We start from the raw sequence: 19,754 nt of genomic DNA on the forward strand, positions 1-19,754 counted from the left end.
AAGTTTTATTTTCCCAGAAAGTCTCAAAACTTTTGTATAATTTAGGCCTGGAAAAAATATTAAAATCGCACTCATATGTTGTTCTTACCTTGATTTTAAACGCTTCAGAATGGAGCGCTTTTTTTAGGATAATATTTGGGACTGTCCATACTTAGTCAACCCTTAAAATACAGTGGGGCTCATACACTTAAGCCACAAGAACTACACCAAGAATTTAAACGAAAATCAAGAATAGTTTTTATTTACAGCTCCAAATTCTTATCTCAAACTAGTTCTATATGTCAGTGTTCCAATACCACAATAACCAAGTTATGAAAATATATATTCAGTATATCAATATAATTAATTTATTTTTGATTTTGTTTCTATGAAATAAAGTCCAGTATACTCAGCCCTGTAATGGTCTTCGAAGACAGCCTTTATTTCTTGTAGTTTAATTTGGAAGCAATTTTGCATGGCCATGAGAATATCAATATATTATATATATTTTATGGATCGATCGGGGATATTTTGTATCTCCCTATTTCTTTCCTTATTTCGGTTGCATTGTATAATAGCATACCATAATTATGCATATTTAAATTCCCTGGAAACCACATAAGCCATGTCAACATATTGTGCAATTTTCAATTTACCATTTCCCAGGCCAGACCAGATCGGGACCTCTGTCAGTGCCAATTAATTTTGTTGGAAAGAAATTCGCTGAGAAGAAGAAAAGAAGGCAGCTAGTGACAGTTCGTCAGATTCATTAGGTGTCAGAGGTGACTGGGATCCTGGGGATCTTGAGCCTACTACTAACAAGCACACTAATCCCGCTTATCCTGTGTCGGAGAACCATTTGGTTGTGTGATTTCTGTAATTTGAGACTTTCTTTCTGAGGAGACAAAGTGGGCATGTCACATTGACACTTTCACCCGGGGAAAACGTCGTGTGTGTCCGCATTTCCTTCCCAGCGACCCATATGGGCCGCACTGTGTGTGTGTGTGTGTGCCTCGGTGGCAGTCGCGTATGTCACCAAAATGTCAAAAGCCAAGGAAAACACAAATTGGAAAAACAAAACCCAGCCGCCGTCCCTCCCGCTGCAGAAGTGGCCACTTGGCACTTGTAAAAATAAATAATTCCGCTTGTTAATTAGTCCAGCTAACTGTCCGACTCGATCTGATCTTAGCCGACTTTCTCCTTGTTATGATGGATGCAGTGGGCTCTCAAGTGCTTCTTCGCCTTTGTCGGCAATCAATATTTTTGTCCGTAATTTTCTTTCTCTCTTGTTTTCTTCGATCTTAACGATCTTCGATCTCTTTTGGGTAATCGAACACTTTCACTTTGAATTTGGCCGCAAGGACTTCACTTGGACTTTTGCTTGGGTCCACTGTGGTGGCCCTCGTGTCCCAACAAATGATACATTTTCCTGCTCTAGTTCTGCTCCAGGTCCAGACTTAAGAGGTTTCAGGGCGGTCACTTTGATTGATGATGGATCCGATGGGCACTCTTTCCGTTAGATACGATACGAGTATCTAATGTTTGTGCAGTGCATTGCAGTGCAGTGCAGGATTTTCTTTCGACTTTCACAATATGTGTGTTTGAATCGGTTCAACTGACTTGATTCTTGATTCTGTCTGCAGCATTTCCGCTTCTCAAGTTCATATAACACTTAAAGGGTTCATAAAGGGGGGGGTTTTCTTTCAAGCACTCGAGCTGAAGAGGGAGGCACGTGTTCACTTCGCTTTGGGGGCAATCGGAGAATTTCCGCTTGCCACTTGCTTCAATTTCAAATCTGCCTGATAAGCATTACTGGTAAAAGCGGAAGCCACGGCAGCAATGAAGAGGTTTTTATGTATAGAGACAATTCGAAGCAACATGTGTTCTGCAGAGGAATATTTCATATTTCATAAAGAAATGCAGCAATTTTTGTATTACTTTTACAAGAGGTCATTAGAATAAGGTACTGCCGTGTATTGGATGTGATACGAACAAGAATGTGGTACAAAATGTAGGCGGAACTGCATTGATTCGCTGGGATACATTTAATACATAATTCCTCTCTATTAAATAATATAAATATTCTCAATGTGTTCTACTAACAGAAGAATTAAGTGCACAAAATAATATATAAATGATACTTGATCACCTCAATTTACCCATCCACCAAGATATATTTATTTTGTATCTATATCTAATCGAGTATTGTCTTCTTCCAAAACCATTACCAAATCTACCAAATCCTAAAGAACTATAATCGTGGACAAATCCAATCCATAGAAAATTCTATCTTCTATGCATAATTCATAATCTTTGCTTTTCTCAAATCTTATTCAAACATTTCCAGTGTCCCTCTGTCACTTCTGGTGCCTCTTTGTCTGGCCAGGATATTTGCCAATCATCTTCCCTCATGTCCTGTGGCAGGGATCGGTGACTCAAAGATCTTTTGTTGTCATGTTTGCTGGCCGCAAATATTTACCAAATATTTTCCATTATTTTCAGTTGAACGCCCGCCCCCAGAAATATTTTGAGGAGGAGGCAACCGGTATTTCGGAGGAAGTTTTGTTCTGGAATTTATTAATGAATCTCATTGCCGTGTGGCCCAATGGTTTGGGTTTGGGTTTGGGTTTGGTTTCGGGTTCGGGCTTTGCCCTGGGGACCCGGTGGTCTCAGTGCATCTTCAAACCAGAGCCGACGCTTTGATAAATGTCCGCACTGCCTCTGCCTCCCAGGGAATTGGCTACCGGGGCCGACTTTTTTGTTTTGTTTGTTACCAACTATTCCGTTCGTTTTTTCCGTTCCTTTCTTTTCCCCTTAGCCCGGTAGCAATTCCGCTAAAAGTACGATATGAGAGTTTTCTCTTCTGTTTGTTGTAATTTGCTTATGCAAAAAACCCCAGACCTAGAGACACAGGGAGGAGGAGAGCGGCGAGGGGGAGTCAGACCGCAAGGAATTGTTGGAAATTTACTCGGAATTCCTTTTCGTACGAGTATTACCCATAAATCTTTGCCAACTTGCTGGAGTCATGCCTCCAGCCTCAGCCTTGCTGCATATCCCTGCGTGAGTGTGTGTGTGTGTGTGTGTGTGTGTGTTGCCGGAGTATCTGTGTGTACGGTAACAATTGTCACACCTTTCGGCGGCCACTCAGCAGCCTCCCTGTCCTGTTTCTGTTTCTGTCTCCGTTTCTGTTTCTGTTTCGTTGTGTGTGTAATTTGACTCATTAACAATCCGAATCCGAGCCTCAATCTCTGATGTGGCATTGCCTCAGAGAGTGGCGAGTGTTTGGCAGGGCGAAGGGTTCTGCTGGGTCTATGCCTGCCTCTCATGCCACATAAATCACAACTTAAACGATGCGTAATTTTGTTAAATAACTTGAGGGCCCTCTCAAGCCCCGCTCTCGAATGCCCAGTTTTTTTTTGGTATTTTATTTATTTGTTTTTCCATTTCGTACTCCTTCAAAATTTATGTCATTGTCGGGCAACGCCTTTTGCGGCTTGATCCCCTTTTTTTGTTCTCTGTTGCTGTGCATTTATTTACCATTTACCCCAAAATGCAATTGGAGTCCAAGATGGAGAAGGGGATGGGGCCTTAATCTTGTACCACGCCCATTTTATGCAACTTAACACTAAATTTACATACTCGCACATCGAGCAGACCTGGCCGGCCAGGCCAAGCGGACTGCAACTGAAACTGCAACTGGTTTTAGCCCTGTTCATTTCATGGCCCAATTACAAAGGGCAATGTGCAATTGAAAATCTGTGCAGCCAGAGATGGAGTCGCTGCCCAACAGCTGCAAAACGCGCAAAAGCTGCGGCTTTCGATTGGATGCCCAAGATTAGCCCAGGGTCCATAATTGTGTGTGTCGAAAATGAGTTCAGTCGGAGCCCAGCAATTTGCTTGCAATTATTACTCAATCCAGGGAGCAGGCAAACCGCAAAATTTAAATGAAATTTCAACATTATGGTCCATTTTAGAGGGGTATTGCTAAATGTATCATTACACCCAGAGAAACAAGCCCTGAGACCCGAATAGTTGGTGGAACTCAGGGAACTCCTTAATGGAAAGTATTTAAATTAAATATATTTAATATTAGATTAAACAAATTTAAAATTATATTTAAATCATTTAAATATTTAGGGTGAATTCTATTTAATTCCTTTACCTCTGTATTTAATAGCCGAACATATAATTTAAATATATTTCTTTTTACTATGCCATTTTTCCCTCAGTGTATCATTAAGTGCGTTGCTAAGGCTGAATTCGCGGGATAATCGCTGTTTAAATAAGTCTTACATTTAATTAATAATTCCAAAATGTACTTATTTTCCATTCCAAAATATATAATCCCCTGAGCGGGCCATTTGTAGTTGCAATTTCTGCGAATATCTGCCAGTTCCTGGGGCAGTATCAAACACACCGCCCTTGACAATAGACCTGCCCCAGTGCGGTTGATCCTGCCTCTAAGGTGCCTAAGGTGTCAATTACAACAGTTCCTCAGCTGAGAAGGAAAACGTCTCCTCTGTTTGAACTCAACCGCCGGACAGAGGAGTATTTCCAGAGGCAGAATTAAGCCGCTAAAGGCGCAACACCCACCACCTCCGTGAGGGGTGTGCCACGCCCGAAGCCTGCAATTATCCTTTGCCAGCGCCCACCAACTGCGCCGGAGCCACAGGTGCAGCCTAGGACCAAGCCCGATCCCAGAGTGGAAGAAGTGCGAAAGTAGGAAGCATTTTGGATGAGCAGGGACAATGGCAGGCCTGAGCCTCCTCCTGGACTGATCCCACTGATCCTACAGATCTTTTGCACTTGCCGCAATCTCACTTTCATTCATTGCACAACATAATTGAGGGCGTATAATTGCAGGAGGAGTCCGTCCCTGTGAGAAGGGAGGGATATACATTTATATAGATTGACTTCTTAGCGCCTGGAACACGTGCAGCATTTGATTAATGAAACAGCGACCGGGGATAGGTTCTACCCTCACAAAATGGTCGCCCGGAGGATCGTAAAAAAGTACGAGCAGGAGGAGGAATACTTTCAGAGCAGCCTGAAAATGTTGCACATGTCCTTTTGTCATAAATTTCCCAAAAGAAAAAGCAAACAAACCAAATGTCACCTATCCTCTCTATTCTTTTCTTGGGCTGTCGCCCCGTCCTCCAGTCATGCAGTCCTCCTGTCACAAGGCACAAGTCAAGTCAAGCTGAACCGTTTGCTCTAAATTGAATTCAAATTGAAGCAGGGACAGCCAGGACCCAGGACCCAGGACCTAGGACCCAGGAAAAAAGGGGAAGACGCTGCAGCATCTGCCCAAGAAAAGATCAGGCAGGCCCTAGTCCTTGTTCTCGTCGTCTCGGCAATAGATCATTTTCCACGCTCTGTGTGCGTCCTCTTTTTCATTATATTGAAATTTGTTGTGTTGTGCCAACAAAATATTACAAAAATTTCATATTTGATTTGCATTTGAGACGAGCCGAGCCGAGCTGAGCCAGAATCCTTGCCATCCTTCCATCCATGGGGATGCATTGTTCGCCCTTTGATGCGGTTTTAATGAGCACTCTATAGAGATGGCCAAAAAAAGAGCAGGGGAATAACTTTTCGTTGGTTTATGCTCTGCCACATCAATCATAATTAGGTTGCTTGTGTGTGGTTTTCTGGATTCATGGATTCAAGGCTTTGGGTCGCGCCCAAGATGGGTCCAATGCTTCGATTGTGACAGTCAGAGGCAAGGGATTGATTCGGAAAAGGATATTTGTATTGGAAGTAAGCGTGAGATTATTTGGTGATAATTCTTTAATTCAATTGTTGTCGTTATAGGAATAAATATATATAGAAATCAACCTCGAAATCTTCGATTCTGAGGCCAAAGATTTCTTTAACCATCAGAAATTTGTGTGCAAAAGTATAGAATAAACCCCATTCTCTTCAAGTTAATTTACTTTAAACCTCGCCCTTTCACACTCCACATAGACATTAATCTTTCACACTCCCTGCCAGCCTCGAGTCCATTCAAATGAGTCAATGCCCTAATCTCTTGGCCTCATGTGAGGTCTGTTTGCAACGCCCAGAAATGTTTTTGGTGTGTGCACACGTCTAGGGTTTCGTCTTCGTCTTCGCCGCCTGCTCCTCCTGCCCTGACCTGCCATGCCATACCCTTTGATGATGCAATGGCGAAAAGGATATCGTCCTCATTCTGGCTCTGGCTGGCTCTTTGGTAGGTGTTGCTAATGAAGCGTTGTGTGCGGTCTCTGGAAATTTGAGAGGCGTCAACAGGCGCTAAATCCGCTTACGTTCTGACGGAAGAAGTCTTGGACTTGGCTTGGACTTGGACGTATTGCTTCATTCGAGTTGAGTTGAATTAAGTTTAGTTGGGATGCCTTTACTGTTACTGTTACTGCCTTTGGTTGCGTGCCACTGGAGACAGAAGCCAGCGGCTAAATGGCTTCGTTGCATTTAGTTTCGTTTTCGATACTTAATGAATATTCACATTCCGTTCGATTCCATTCGATTCGATTCATTCGCCAGCTGACTCCTGGCTCCTGCTCGGGAGGATGACTTTGACCTTATGTCGTCGTCGCACGCAGCCCAATTGAAACGTTTAATTGCATCAGCCAGGAGTCAGGACACACAGGACTCTCTGTAGTTTCTGGGGGCCATTGTCATTAGCGTAATTAGATCTTTCAGTTCAGTTTCAGTTCAGTTTCAGACTTTAGCTTGGCGTGTCCTTCTGTTCTGTTCTGTTCTGCTCTGCTCTTTCCTTTCGTTTTTTTTTCCACTAATTTTGATGCCATGGTACGTGGAACGTGAGCAATTTGTTTACCATCAACATAATTGGCTTGTTGGCCATCGTCCGGGTCTTGGGTCCTGTCCCCTGGGCCCACTTCAGACTTTTTTAAGCGCTTTTTTATTTCATCGGGAAAGTCTTGGCTTGGCGCTGGGCAATTAGTTGAAATGATTAAGCTGATGCGCCGTACTCCTCCACTCCCACTCCACTCCCACTGGCACTCCGACTCCGGGCCAACTCTCTTTGGTAATTACATTAGTGTTCTTCGATAAATTAACCGCCACGCACTCACTCAAATTGCCTCGACTCGACCATCTATCATAGGGATAATACGAGTGCCCATCGGGACGGGACCACCAAAAATTCGATCACCGCAACAGCTGCGGCAAGCTCAGACAATGCGGAACTGTTTTCAATTTGGCCTTATTCAAATATTGTGAATCCTCGTTGGTTCATTTGCTCGTTTGTTTGTCGGTTTGTCAATCACGGTCTGCCACAGCTCGTCACATTGATCGATCTAGTTCAGAGGGATGTTCCCTCTGTTTACCACACGCCACGCAGGGCACACACTGGAGGAGGCTGATCTGATGATGATCGATCACACACACTCACATAACCCTGACATTTTACCAGTTTCTGCAATGATTTGCCCCAGTGTCAGCCCGGAAGAGAGACAGGATCACTTGGTTATGATGGAACAATTGAATCGTGTTTGTTCTCAATGATTTTGGATTATGTTAGGGAACAAAGATCAGATAGTCTATACTATATACTACTATATTCTACATAGATTATATTTATAGTTTCATTCATAGATGTTCCACAGTTTTTAGAGAGTATGGTCCTAAGAATTGTTGATTTTTAATGAATGAAAACTTCTGAATTTGTTAGGCCTTCTTCCACAGCCTATCTCCGATATTGTACAACATTTTTAATGTCCGCTAAATGTAATAACTTAGCTCCAATTTCTTTGAGAAATCCCCCTTAAGTTGTGCCTTCTTTTTTATGGTTCCTTAGCCCACTCGCTGCCTAAACGTTTACAACTCCCCGAGCGCCTTCAAATAATTTGACACTTGACTGCTCGACTTGGTTATACGCATTCGCGTACATGGATCATATTGTTGATGTCAACTTTATGACTTACAACTCTTAAAAAACCACACCACACCACGGCACACACCCCAGTCTGAATACGCATAAAAAACGTAAATCCCACGCAGGAAAACTAATTAAAAAGACCTTTTTTGGGGCGACAATAAAATTTATGAAAATTAACATAAAAATTTGTGTGCGATTAACTCGAAAAGGCACGCACACACAGAGACAGACATTTTGGCCATATGGAAAATCACATAATAAACAAAAAACGGAACAAGAACAAGGGCAATAAAAGCAAATATGGCGACACACATACACGTGCGGGTGTACGGGAGAGGGTACAGCTGTGATGGGGGAAAGTGGGAGTCGGAGTGGGAGTGGGAAATGGTAGCAAAATGATGATGATGGGGCCTGCTTATCATTTGCCTCAATATACGAGCATGACTCGCTGTCGGTTCCAGTCTCAACTTTGGCGACAACAAGTCACGACAGCAGAGGCAAACAGCCACACGACGAAGCAGCAGAAGGAGTGAGTACAGGAGCAATATTACCGGAAACGGGAGCAACTTCAATCAGCAAGAAGGCTAGACCCAGGCGCCGGAACTTTTGATACCCTTTTACAGATTGATTCGTCATATCTTTGGTAGCTATGTCATTTAACTTAACAAATCTGATTGGTTGGGAGGGTTATTATTAGAAACCAACGTATCTCTTAGAAGTACATTAGTATATTAGCCACCCTTTCAATGGTTCTGACTCATGTTTGAATTCGAGCGCAAGACAATGGGGAAATTCTTTGTCTAGAGTACCAATCAGCACTTTCGGGTGAGCGGAATATTCAATATTTTACTCCAATTGGAGCCAAAGAAAAGAAGCAGAAGTAAATTTTCGACGTTTTCTGCGATTATCATAATTATATGATTCTTTGTCTTACTAGGGTACCCGGAAATACCCATTAAAACCAATACACCCTATAACATTTATTAATTTCTTTAATCATCACATTTTTAATTACTGTTTTTTTTTCTCTCCTATAGTCCTTTTAATACAAATATTTGCTTAGCAGACAATTGTGAATTATTTTCTATATTTTTCTATCCAAAAATGTTTCTTTTTGTAGGCTACAAACATCCGATCAAAATCATAATACCCTCCTTCGAGGGTGCAACAAAAGTTAAGCTCTGTGGCGCATCCAAAGCGATTAGGCTGATTGGAGTCAGTGTGTGCCTGTGTCTGTGTAGGGGGATGAGTCGGGAGTCGGGATGGGGGTGGTTCCGAGTCTTGTGCGCCGGTTGGCGCTACGCGAAGGTGCACCTTCGAGTATATAAAATAAACAATATACGGAATCTCACACGCTCGCATTATGAGTAATGTGCACCTTATGCCGCCGCCAAGTCGAATGTGATTAGGGGAAACTCCCTGCCTCCCTGCCGCCCTGCCGCCATGCCTTTTTTCCAGTGGAAAATCTGTTTAGAGAATTTTATGGGCTTTATTAACCCCTTGACGGATGATGTGGTCGTCGTTGCTGTTTGGAAATCCAAATATTATGATGGCATCATTTACACGCCGCATTTCCGTTGATGCAAGTTGATCTCTGATCTGATCTGTTCCGAAAGGGGGTTGTTACGACTGCTTCTGATCTCATCCAGAGGGGGTTGTTAGTTTTATGTGCATTTTTATGGTTTAATTTGATTTCAGAGGATTGCAGGGATCTCTGTGGCAGCAACTTAGAGTGCTAGAGGATATTTTCTGTGAAAATCTAAACAAAATTAGCTTCAGTTTCGACACACAATCCGGTCGCTTCCCACACAATTTTCGCCGCGTCTAACATTCGACTTTGGGCGAAGCTCATCAAAATTAATTTTATTGCAGGCCCAAAAACTTTCCACAGCAATTTGCCAGAGAGACAACAGGCAGAAGACAACCAAATGCCAATTTCTAAACGCTTTCTCGGGCGGAGTAAAACTTTTGGTTAATTAAACGCAAATTGTTGTGGCGGCAAATTGCGAAAAAATTGCCAAACTTTGTCGCCAAGCCATTAAAAGCCTTTTGTCACAAAAGTTTATTGTCTCACAGTCGCAAAAAAAAAAATCGAAAAAACGGGTTAATTACACAACACAGAAGAAGGGTAAGGTAGGGGAAAGGCTACTGGCCGGGCCGAAAGATGGAGATAGAGAAACAAATGACATTCTGTACTTTTTGGCTTTTATGTCAAAGCCATAAAAATGTTTTCGGCAGTGAAAGAGATGACAAAACAGAGAGAGAGAAAGAGTGCTGCTGTAGAAACAAATATGGCGTCGAGCGTCGGAAGCTTCCTTTGGGGTTTTTGGCCCACTTGAATGGCCAAGTATGTGTTGACACTGGCATGTAGTTGTTGTAAGTAACGATGGCAACACCGGAGAAGGAGCAGCAGAAGCGGAGGGGTAGGGGGAGGGGGAGGTGGTGTGGACTGTGGACTGTGGCTGGGTGGGTGGTGTCCGTGTGTCCTTGGTGTCCTCCTCTCTGGCGTCGCTTTGCGCAAATTTGCCACTTCAACAGCTCCTTGCGGATGCCGTAAGCACTCTTGTGAACGAGCTCTGAGCATTTTCATTTATTTTCCTCACATTTTCTTTGGACTCTCGCTCTCTCTCTCTCTCTCTCTCTCTCTATCTGTTTCTCCGTCTTTGCTTTGCCACACCCACTCGGAGGGAAGCCTTGGAGAATTTATGCTTCTGCATTTTTATTCCAGTTTTTTTTCCCCTTCGACTCCTTGGTTCTGCTTCGATTTTTTGGCAACTTGGAAAGTTGTGAAACGATGCTCACGGAATTTTAAGCAGCAGCAGCAGCAGCAGTGACTCCCTTTACTCCCTTTTGGGTGGCGCTTTTGGGTGGGGGGGTTTTTTTTTGTCAATATTGTTACAGCAGCAGCGGAAAATGTGCTGTGAATTTTAAATTGCTTTTCGCTGGCTTCGCTGAGTTGCTTACATAATCAGAAGGGAAAACTTTTGTCTGATTTTGGAGATTGTTATACTTTTCTGCAGCCGGAAGTATCTAGACCCAAAGTTTCAATTGAAACAAAGGATTTTTAATGGGTTAGATAAATATACGAAAAGGTGTGTAGGATTGCATACTCGTCACTGTTACAAATATTACAGATATATTATACCTATCTTTAGATCTACAAACAGATTTCATATAGGACCGATCTCACTGGAATTGAAAACCTTTGATCTCTTGTAGAGATCCGACTTGTTTTTGAAATATTTTTTTTTATTTAAGACTCTTATTTGTGCCATGGAAATTTGATCAAATTTTCATATACTCCCCATCGCATCAGCTTCGTTTTGTGTTCAACATCTATTTACTATCAAATGTCTGTGTCTGTTCATTTATTCCTATCTGTTTTTAGTTTTTATTTGAAAGTGTACGAGAGAACTTGAAAAACTGTAAAATTGAAATTTTTAAAAGTGTTTTAAAAATTTTAGTTGTTTATAAATTTTAGTTGTTTTTGGTGGTATTACTTTGGCAAAATATTTTAAATTGCCTGACCCAAAATCGTATTTAGATGCAACGACTCGTGAACTTGTTTTACCTTTGCCAGGGTATCATCTCCCCTGGCGAGAGTCAGCACAATCTTGGAAGATGCTATCGACAGGCAGTGGAACGACGTGAAAATGTCGTCCCGTCGAGCCCTTGCCATGTGTCCCGCTCGATCCACTGTGCAAGATGGTCAGCGGAGTCCTTGCGCAAACCAGTTCGAGTACTGTAGCAGGACTGTGGTTCTAGTAGGAGACTGATTTGATTGGATTTCTTAATGGTAAGCTTTACAGTGTCCATTGTAAGCTCATCCACTGATCCTCAACATTTCTCTCGCCAGTTATAGATATATGAGAGTTTAAGAAGTTATTATTTATTCAGCATAAATTGCATGCCCCCCATCTACTGTTCTTTGAAGTTGGGGGCCTTGAAGGGATTACGATTACAGGACTTGTGAGCAGCTGTGGATATCGTGGGCTGCATCTACGATCAGAGAACTATCTCAGGGCACGGCTGCCCTGGATACGGAGAATGTGTGGGGCGCCTTGAGATCGGGGATTGGTGTGCCGAAGTCCCTGTTGTCGGTGGCATAAAAAATAAATGTTTGAAATATATGAAGATCTATAAAAGGAATTGAAATGTTAGAAAATGGTACCAACGGGAAAATTTTTATATTTTCGACAGCCAAATAATTTCTATTAACTTTTGTTTAGTAATCCACACCTGGAAACGAGTCTCAGCCAATTACGCGGCCTTTCCCGAGCCGAAAAACTGGGCATTACATTTCCCAAAATGGTTGCAACCACCCTCTGCCCCAGCCACTGCCCCCGCCCCTACCCCAAGCAGCCGTCATGACCAACGAAAAACAATTACAGCCAAAAAAATGAGATATACGTAGAAAAAGACAGACACACACTTATGCTTATCTGAATAATTTATGGTTAAAATCAGACGCAACCGCTGCTGCGGTGGCTGCCTCTCCTGTGGTTGCTGTTTCGTGAGGGAGTTTGGGAATTGCACCACGTGGTGCGGGGCAGGGGCACCACTCCAACGAAATGCTAATAGGCGCCACCCAGAAAATATACAAAAATTGTAAAACAATTAAAATGTAATAAGCAGAGGGGTCAGTTCTCAAAGTCAATGGGCGGCACTTGCCCATGCCGGTTTTCCTTTTCCTTTTCCGCTTTTCGTTTTTATTTTTGTGCGGCGGGGCTGGAAAATAGAGTAATTAATAATCTTGGTTGTCCAAAGCGGGTAACGCCTCTATTAGGCAATGATAAACAGTTTTTGCTTGCACAAGCCGGAAAAAAGGTGACCAAAGTCCGAGTCCGAGTGCGAGTCCGCGACGAAGTTGTCGGGCCTGTCAGGGCCGCTTGGCGCCAAGGATGTCAGCAGCGGACTCACATTTGTCCAATGCCTGGGATCCCCTGCAGAGCTTTTGATTGACACTTGACATTTCCCTGGGCTTTGCATTCAACGGAGCATTGCCGGAGTTGTCTTGACATCGTGACTTGGGTTTCGGGGTTTTGCCAGATGAAAATGTGTTGATAGTGGGTAGAAATTTGTAGGTACTTCAGGGTTTGTTGGTTAACTGGGTTGTAGGTACAGTTAGATCAGATTGGGATGAACTGTTGGATGTACCGTTGAGGGGAATTATGAGGGCAAAGAGTGGGCAACATTTGGAAAGCATGAGGCAGAGATCTTGGATAGAAATTTGAAGATACACGAGAGCCCTGCATGAAGCTACAGTGTCATAAGATCGCATTTGTACTCATAGCTCTTTAATGCTTTCGATCATTACATATTTTCATGCAGAGGGCAAAGAAAATCTTATAGAGAGTGAGCGAGAAATATAACCGAAATTTTCGGATCCAATACAATAAAAAAGGCAATACCTGTTTCGTTCAGTCCCTTTTTAGCGATAAGTCTTCTTAATCAGTTCTTTTTCAGTTTAATATGTATCTATCTTTCATTTCATTTGGAATAAATATAGTATATCTTAAAGAGATATGTGCTGTAATCCCTGAACCAACCGAACTATCCACCATAACTCCTACCATCCTGTATCTGTTAATCATCTGACTGACCGAAGCCCTACAAAACCCCAAGCGTTGAATGCACGTGGCAACCCATAAAGCCCATATAAATTTATACCACATATATATATTCGTGGCATCCACCTACATGCATACATCCATCCATATATGTATGCATGAACCATTTAGACCGGCTCCCGGGGCAGAAGCTACTATCAGAGTGAAAGGGACACAGCGCAGACAAGCCCAAAGCGTCAAGTTGTGAAGCTGTGTGCAAAAAATCATTAACACGCACACGGACACACAGCCACCCAGCAAAACCCCCCATCGTGGATGGGTGAGTGGGTGGACATGGGGCGACCTGAGCTGGCTGTCCCTGTCGCTCTGTCGCTCTGTTTGGGGCGCCTCCTTATGGTGCAGGGTCTGGGCGAGACTTGCTTAAATTACTTGGGTTTTTACATGCGGCAGTGAGGCACATTAACACTGTAATGTGCAAAAAGTGTTCTCCTGCAACAGTGTGTGTGTGTATGCCTGGGTGTGTGTGTGTGAAGGAAAACAACATGGCGTCCTTGTAGCCTCTGTGTCGTTGTAGTTGTAGTCCGAGTGGCACTCATTGTGATGCAGAAAGGGTGTCCGAAAAGGGTTTATGCGGTAGAAATGATCGTAATATGGAAAATAGTCAATGTTTTAGGCCATAGTTTCAGTCGAGGCTGTTAAGTGTTGTTTGATTTTCCAAAGAATTAAATCAGAGACTCTAAATGTGGCATGGGACCAGCTTCTGTGTGTCGCCAAATACTGTGAATGTAGTATATTGTTGTTGAGTTCTGGCCAAGCTATTTAGGGTAAATGATCCTTTTTGAAAATACCTCTACGCTACTCCCAATTACCACTGATTGTCTCCGCATAAACCTCAAGGCTCCATGGTTTGCCTGGTGGGCGTCAGATACTTTTAGTTAAGATTAATTGTTATATATTAACATGGCGTCGAGTTACGAAGTCTGCGAAAACGAGCTATTTACAAGCTAAACGAAAGTTGACTTTGCCCAAACGACCAAGAGGAGCGGAGGAGCGGGGGAGTGGAGTGGCAGGCGGCCCGAGATGAGTGTGGATGCTGATGTTGATGTAAATGCTGTCTCCTGCCTAGAATCGCAGTGAAAGTGTCTGGAAATGAGGCAGAGTGGCAGCACCATGGGCCATGGACCCGGAGAGAGTGAGAGCTCGAGCAACTTTAATAAACAGTGAAAATATTCAAGTCCGCCTGCTGTTTATGGCATATCTTGTGGGAGCGTGAGTGTGTGTGCTAGATTTATGTTTTCCCATTTTCATGTTTTATCATCAGCTGCGACTGGCGCTGGATCGGGCGTGGAATTATTCATGTTTTTCGCAGCGTTACTCATACGCCGCGTACTCGCATGAAAAGGGTTCAAAATGGCTGCCATTCTGGCCTATTGCGTTTGAATTATGAGCCAAAAAAGGGTCGGCTCTGTGGCTCTTCCTCTCCATCTCTCTCTATACATCTTATCGTAATATGGTTTGGCTATACTTTTGCTGGGGCTCCGTAATGGAGGGTGAAATGTGGTTCCGAATGTGGTGCGAAAAGGGAATTTTTCTGATTTATACGAGTGGCAACTTTTGAAACTTTCTCTTTAAGGGATTAAAATTGGGTGTTCTCTCCAACCTTCATATAGGATTGTTTAGCTGTAGTACATTTCAGATCGATTATGGCCTTAATTGGGTTTCTCGATTGCTTTCGCAAATCGCATTTTAAAATGTTCAGTGAATATTCCATCCACATCCCACTTTTATCTGTTTGGCTATAACAATTGAATGTTATCTGCCTCTGTGACATCTTGGCATATGTTCGGCCCACCCGCCACCCCTGCGGACCCCATCCTTTGGCCTCATTCCATCCCTGACAACTGTCGCATTTGGAACCACAAACCAATTTGTCGACGACTTGGGAGATGGCGCGCCACTCGAGAGCATATTGACAATGCTAACTGGAAGTCAATACGGAAATGGTTAGTATCTTTGTGTTCCTACTGCTGCCCCCCGCCCCATACGCTCCTGCCACTGGCTCTGCCACCACCCACACTCAACGCGCTGTCACTTTGGGCGCAAATTTCGCCATTTCCACCCTCGCTAATGTGCAAATAAAAATGTTAAAAGGGTCCTGTAGCACTCAATTACACGCCCTGGTGACCATCTCTCTCGTTTCCGTTTCTGCTGCTGCCGCTGCCGCTGCCTCTGCCTCTCCCTTCATGCCACTTGCCACATACAGCGGTAACTGCGTGAGCTTTGTCCCGCCTTTGTGTGCGTGACTTGCCTCTGTATGCTGTCCGTGTGTGTGTGTGTGTGTATGCTAAGGCTTCGCTTTGCTGCAGAGAAAACATTATGGCGCGCGAACGGAAGTTGCCATCTTGTTGATGGCAGTTAAAGATAAGCGAAAGCGAAAAAAACAAAACAAAAACCCAAGCAGGACGCGAGTTTTTTTTATACCCGATACTCAAAATGAGTATTGGGGTATATTAGATTTGTGGTGAAAATGGATGTGTGTAACGTCCAGAAGGAATCGTTTCCGACCCCATAAAGTATATATATTCTTGATCAGCATCAATAGCCGAGTCGATTGAGCTATGTCTGTCTGTCCGTCTATCCGTCCGTCCGTCCGTCCGTCTGTCCGTCCGTCCGTCTGTCCGTCCCCTTCAGCGCCTAATGCTCAAAGACTATAAGAGCTAGAGCAACGATGTTTTGGATCCAGACTTCTGTGATATGTCACTGCTACAAAAATATTTCAAAACTTTGCCCCGCCCACTTCCGCCCACACAAAAGACGAAAATCTGTGGCATCCACATTTTTAAAGATACGATAAAACCAAAAACGCAGAAAAGTAGAGAATGACCATATCTTTTAGATTGCAGAATCTGAATTGGATCGTATTATTATTATAGCCAGCATCAAGAAAACAATTTCATATTTTCTCGCCCTGTCTCTCTCTAACACACAGGTAGCATAGGCGGCTTTGCTTAGAGTAAAACATTAGCGCCTAGATCTCAGAGACTATAAAAGCTAGAGCAACCAAATTTGGTATTCACACTCCTAATATATCGGACCGAGACGAGTTTGTTTCAAAATTTCGCCACACCCCCTTCCGCCCCCGCAAAGGATGCAAATCTGGGGATATTCACAAATCTCAGAGACTATTAAAGCTAGAGTAACCAAATTTGGTATCCGCACTTCTGTTAGATCTCACTATAAAACCTTTATCTCAAAATTTGGCCCCACCCCCTTCCGCCCACACAAAGGACGAAAATCTGTTGCATCCACAATATTGCACATTCGAGAAAACTAAAAACGCAGAATCATAGAGAATGACCATATCTATCCGGTTGCTGAATTTGGATCAGATCAGGTCATTTTTATAGCCAAAGGAACAAATCAATTTGCAGTGGCTACGCAGCGCCCGACGTCACGCTCAGACTGATTTTCTGTCTCTCTCGCACACACTCTTTGTCGTGTCGTTTAATATTAGCGCCATTTGCCGGAGGAGAGCCATACTGACTTAGTATCGGGTATAACTGTAGAGTTGCGGTGTCCGCAGCAACTCACAACGTTCCCCCTCGTTTATGGTCGAGTTTCGCTGGGCTTTTAGGGGTATATTGGGTTTTTGGTTCAGGAAGTCTTATGAAATGTCGGTTACAGTGGCATTGTATTTGCTAAGAAACTTCTTAATTTTCTTAGTAGAATAGCAAAAGAATATGGAACAATGTTCATGTGGCAAAAACTGGAAAATTTTCGTCTCCTGTGGCGACATCATTGCCCGTGGTCGTTGCCCGAAAAGTGCCCAAAGGTTTGATAGAAGACAGCCCAGATGATTAGGTAGATGAAGCCGAAATAGTTCACGGCCCCGAAGACTACGATCCAACGCTCGTACTTGAGGAACACAAAGGGCGTCAGACCCCATCCCATGTAGACAATGTTGTAGGACTTCAGGGTCACGAAGTAGAGCACATTGTAGATGTCCGATCTGCTCAGGATGCTGCCATATTGTGGTAGGATCGCATGCTCATAGAAACGAGCGATCTGCTTCTCTGTGCTGACAATCATGTACTCCATGAGGAAGGCCATGTAGTAGCCACTGTGAAAGCCATGCCAGACGGCCAGAAAGCCCAGGGCGGCCACATAGCTGATCGTGCGATTGTCGAGGAACTTCAAGCGCCTGTACACATACTGTCCCACCCACCGGTTTGTGTTCACATTGAAGCTCTGTATGTAGTGCTCCATGGTGTTGCCCGTCTCCAGCAGGATCAGCTTGACATTGCTGCAGCCGGACCAGTCGGGCTGGCCATGCACATCCTTGCCCTTGTAGGTGAAGCCAATGTATATGAGGGCGCCCTCGGTGAGCAGCCAGCACGAGACGTACTTGTAGAGGTTGAACTTTGCCCAGAAACCGAGCAGAAAGGTCCGCTTGATGAATCCCACCTCGGCAAACTCGGAGCTCAGGAAGTAGGAATCAGGCAGTACGCTTAGACCCAGCTGACAAACAATCAGGTAGAAAACGCCGGTAGCCAGGCGGCGCATGCCCGCCTCCACATTGCCCTCGTGCTGGCGGAAATCGCCGTTGATAAAGTTCTGGTAGCGACGGAGGGGAAACTGAGGTCCTACCAGGAAACCGCTCGGGAAGTACGCGAACGCCAAGAGCTCCAGAAGCGATGGCACCTGCGGCAGAGCTGTTTCCTTCTGTTCCTTGGACAGAGCCCCCATTGCCTTGAGACCGTCGGAGATGTCGAAGCCGAGGCCAATCATGCGCAGCACCAAAACGCAGTGCGGCGTTGTCCAGAGAATGTCGTACTCGTTGCTGGCTGTGAACAAGTAGCCAAGCAGCAGATAGCTCATGTGGAACACCACGTTCAGGCCAATCATCAGCCTGATGTTGTGTCGCAGGAACCGGACCAGCAGATATGTGACGAGGATCCCCAGCAGCGAGTGGTACGTGTCGACGCCGTAGTTGAGGTAGCAGAGGCCAGCTCCACAGGCGAAGAAGAACATGTGATGCAGCGTCTTGAAGGGCACAGCCTCTGCCACGTATGCGGTGTAGAACGCAGCGATGGGATAGCCGGCCAGAATCGTAAGCAGAAGACGCACTGCCGCCGGTTGCACGCCCGCTGCCCCTGCTGCGGCACCCATCAGCCCCTCATCGGGCGTGTCCTCCACGTGTCCAGGCATGCTGCCAACCAGCCAGGGAATATATTTGTCTAGTGTATATGAAATGAACAAACAAACTAGTATGAATGCAAAATCCAAGGTACTACTGGAGTCTATCCTTCGACAATTTTTCACCGTCTCCTTTTGCCATTTTTTGTCTGTTAGATTTTCATGGTTTTCCGCGCTTCTGGCTGCTTGGCTGCTTTTTATTGCCGTGCATTTTATGTATATTTGTTTCTATTTTTTTTGTTGCTTCTATCTCTCCAGCCTTCCTTCCGTCGGCCATGTTGGCAGTTATCTCTCTGTTTCGCGTTCTGTTTCTGCTTCGTGCCCCACAGTGCTATGCATAATCCTCCTTCTGTCTTTGGCATTTAAGTTTTATGGCTGTTTGTTTCGTTATTTCTCATTTTTTTTTCCACTTTGCGCTGTGCTCCTAATTTGCAATTTTGTATGGAGACATGGACGACGACGACGACGCCTTAAAGCGGTTTTGTCATGTCATTTGGTAATTGGGTGGCAGCGGTTGGCACTTTATATATTTCGCCGCCAGTTGGCAGCGCTCTCGCCTCCATTCTGGTCACACATGGTCACACTGGCCGCTGGCTAGCATGATAAATGTGACCGCTCCATAGAGGAGTCCGATTCGGAGTGGGTCGTGGGATGTGGGAAGTGGGAAGTGGCAGCCCCTGACGACAGTTCGATATCTAAATTTGTTTTTAACAGAGGAAAGACCCCTATCTTGAGGCACCACTGGGGAGTCGCCCACTCTCCTCCGTTGAGGCATATTTTGTATAACTTTTTAAGCCATATTTGGCCAAATTAAGTGCCCCATAAAGTCCCAGTTTTTACAGCTCGTAAAACAAGACAAGAATCGAACTTCAACGCCGCCGCAAAGCGAGCGTAAAGCGTTCGATGGGTGTATAAATAAAATTTCCGTTTAAAATCAATAAATTATAATTAAATTATAACTTAAGCGAATGCTAATTTGTGCGGCGACTGGGCACGGAACACGGTATCTGGTGGATACAAAAATATACCTAAAATTGACATTGGCAGCAACACCTCCCGGCCCCCTGCGGCGTTTGTCGTCGCATTCGAGAGAGAATTTTGCATGGATTTCTGGTAAATTCCTTTGTCCG

The 19,754-nt window shown here is 44.2% G+C and overlaps 1 protein-coding gene and 1 long non-coding RNA gene across 2 annotated transcripts; one reads left to right on the top strand and one right to left on the bottom strand.

The window, feature by feature from the left end:
- The first annotated feature begins 11,241 nt into the window (after positions 1–11,241).
- LOC117184019 (uncharacterized) lies at positions 11,242–12,007 on the top strand. Its single transcript, XR_004469164.1, has 2 exons — positions 11,242–11,654; positions 11,715–12,007. It is a non-coding gene; the product is annotated as an uncharacterized lncRNA (long non-coding RNA).
- Positions 12,008–17,100: 5,093 nt separating this feature from the next.
- Positions 17,101–18,706, bottom strand: LOC6903581 (lysophospholipid acyltransferase 5-like). The gene has a single exon (XM_002132413.3). The coding sequence runs from the start codon at positions 18,634–18,636 to the stop codon at positions 17,224–17,226; it is 1,413 nt and encodes a 470-aa protein (XP_002132449.2). The 5' UTR covers positions 18,637–18,706; the 3' UTR covers positions 17,101–17,223.
- Positions 18,707–19,754: the final 1,048 nt, after the last annotated feature.

Source organism: Drosophila pseudoobscura, chromosome 4, assembly GCF_009870125.1.
Source record: "Drosophila pseudoobscura strain MV-25-SWS-2005 chromosome 4, UCI_Dpse_MV25, whole genome shotgun sequence".
Lineage (NCBI taxonomy): Eukaryota > Metazoa > Arthropoda > Insecta > Diptera > Drosophilidae > Drosophila > Drosophila pseudoobscura.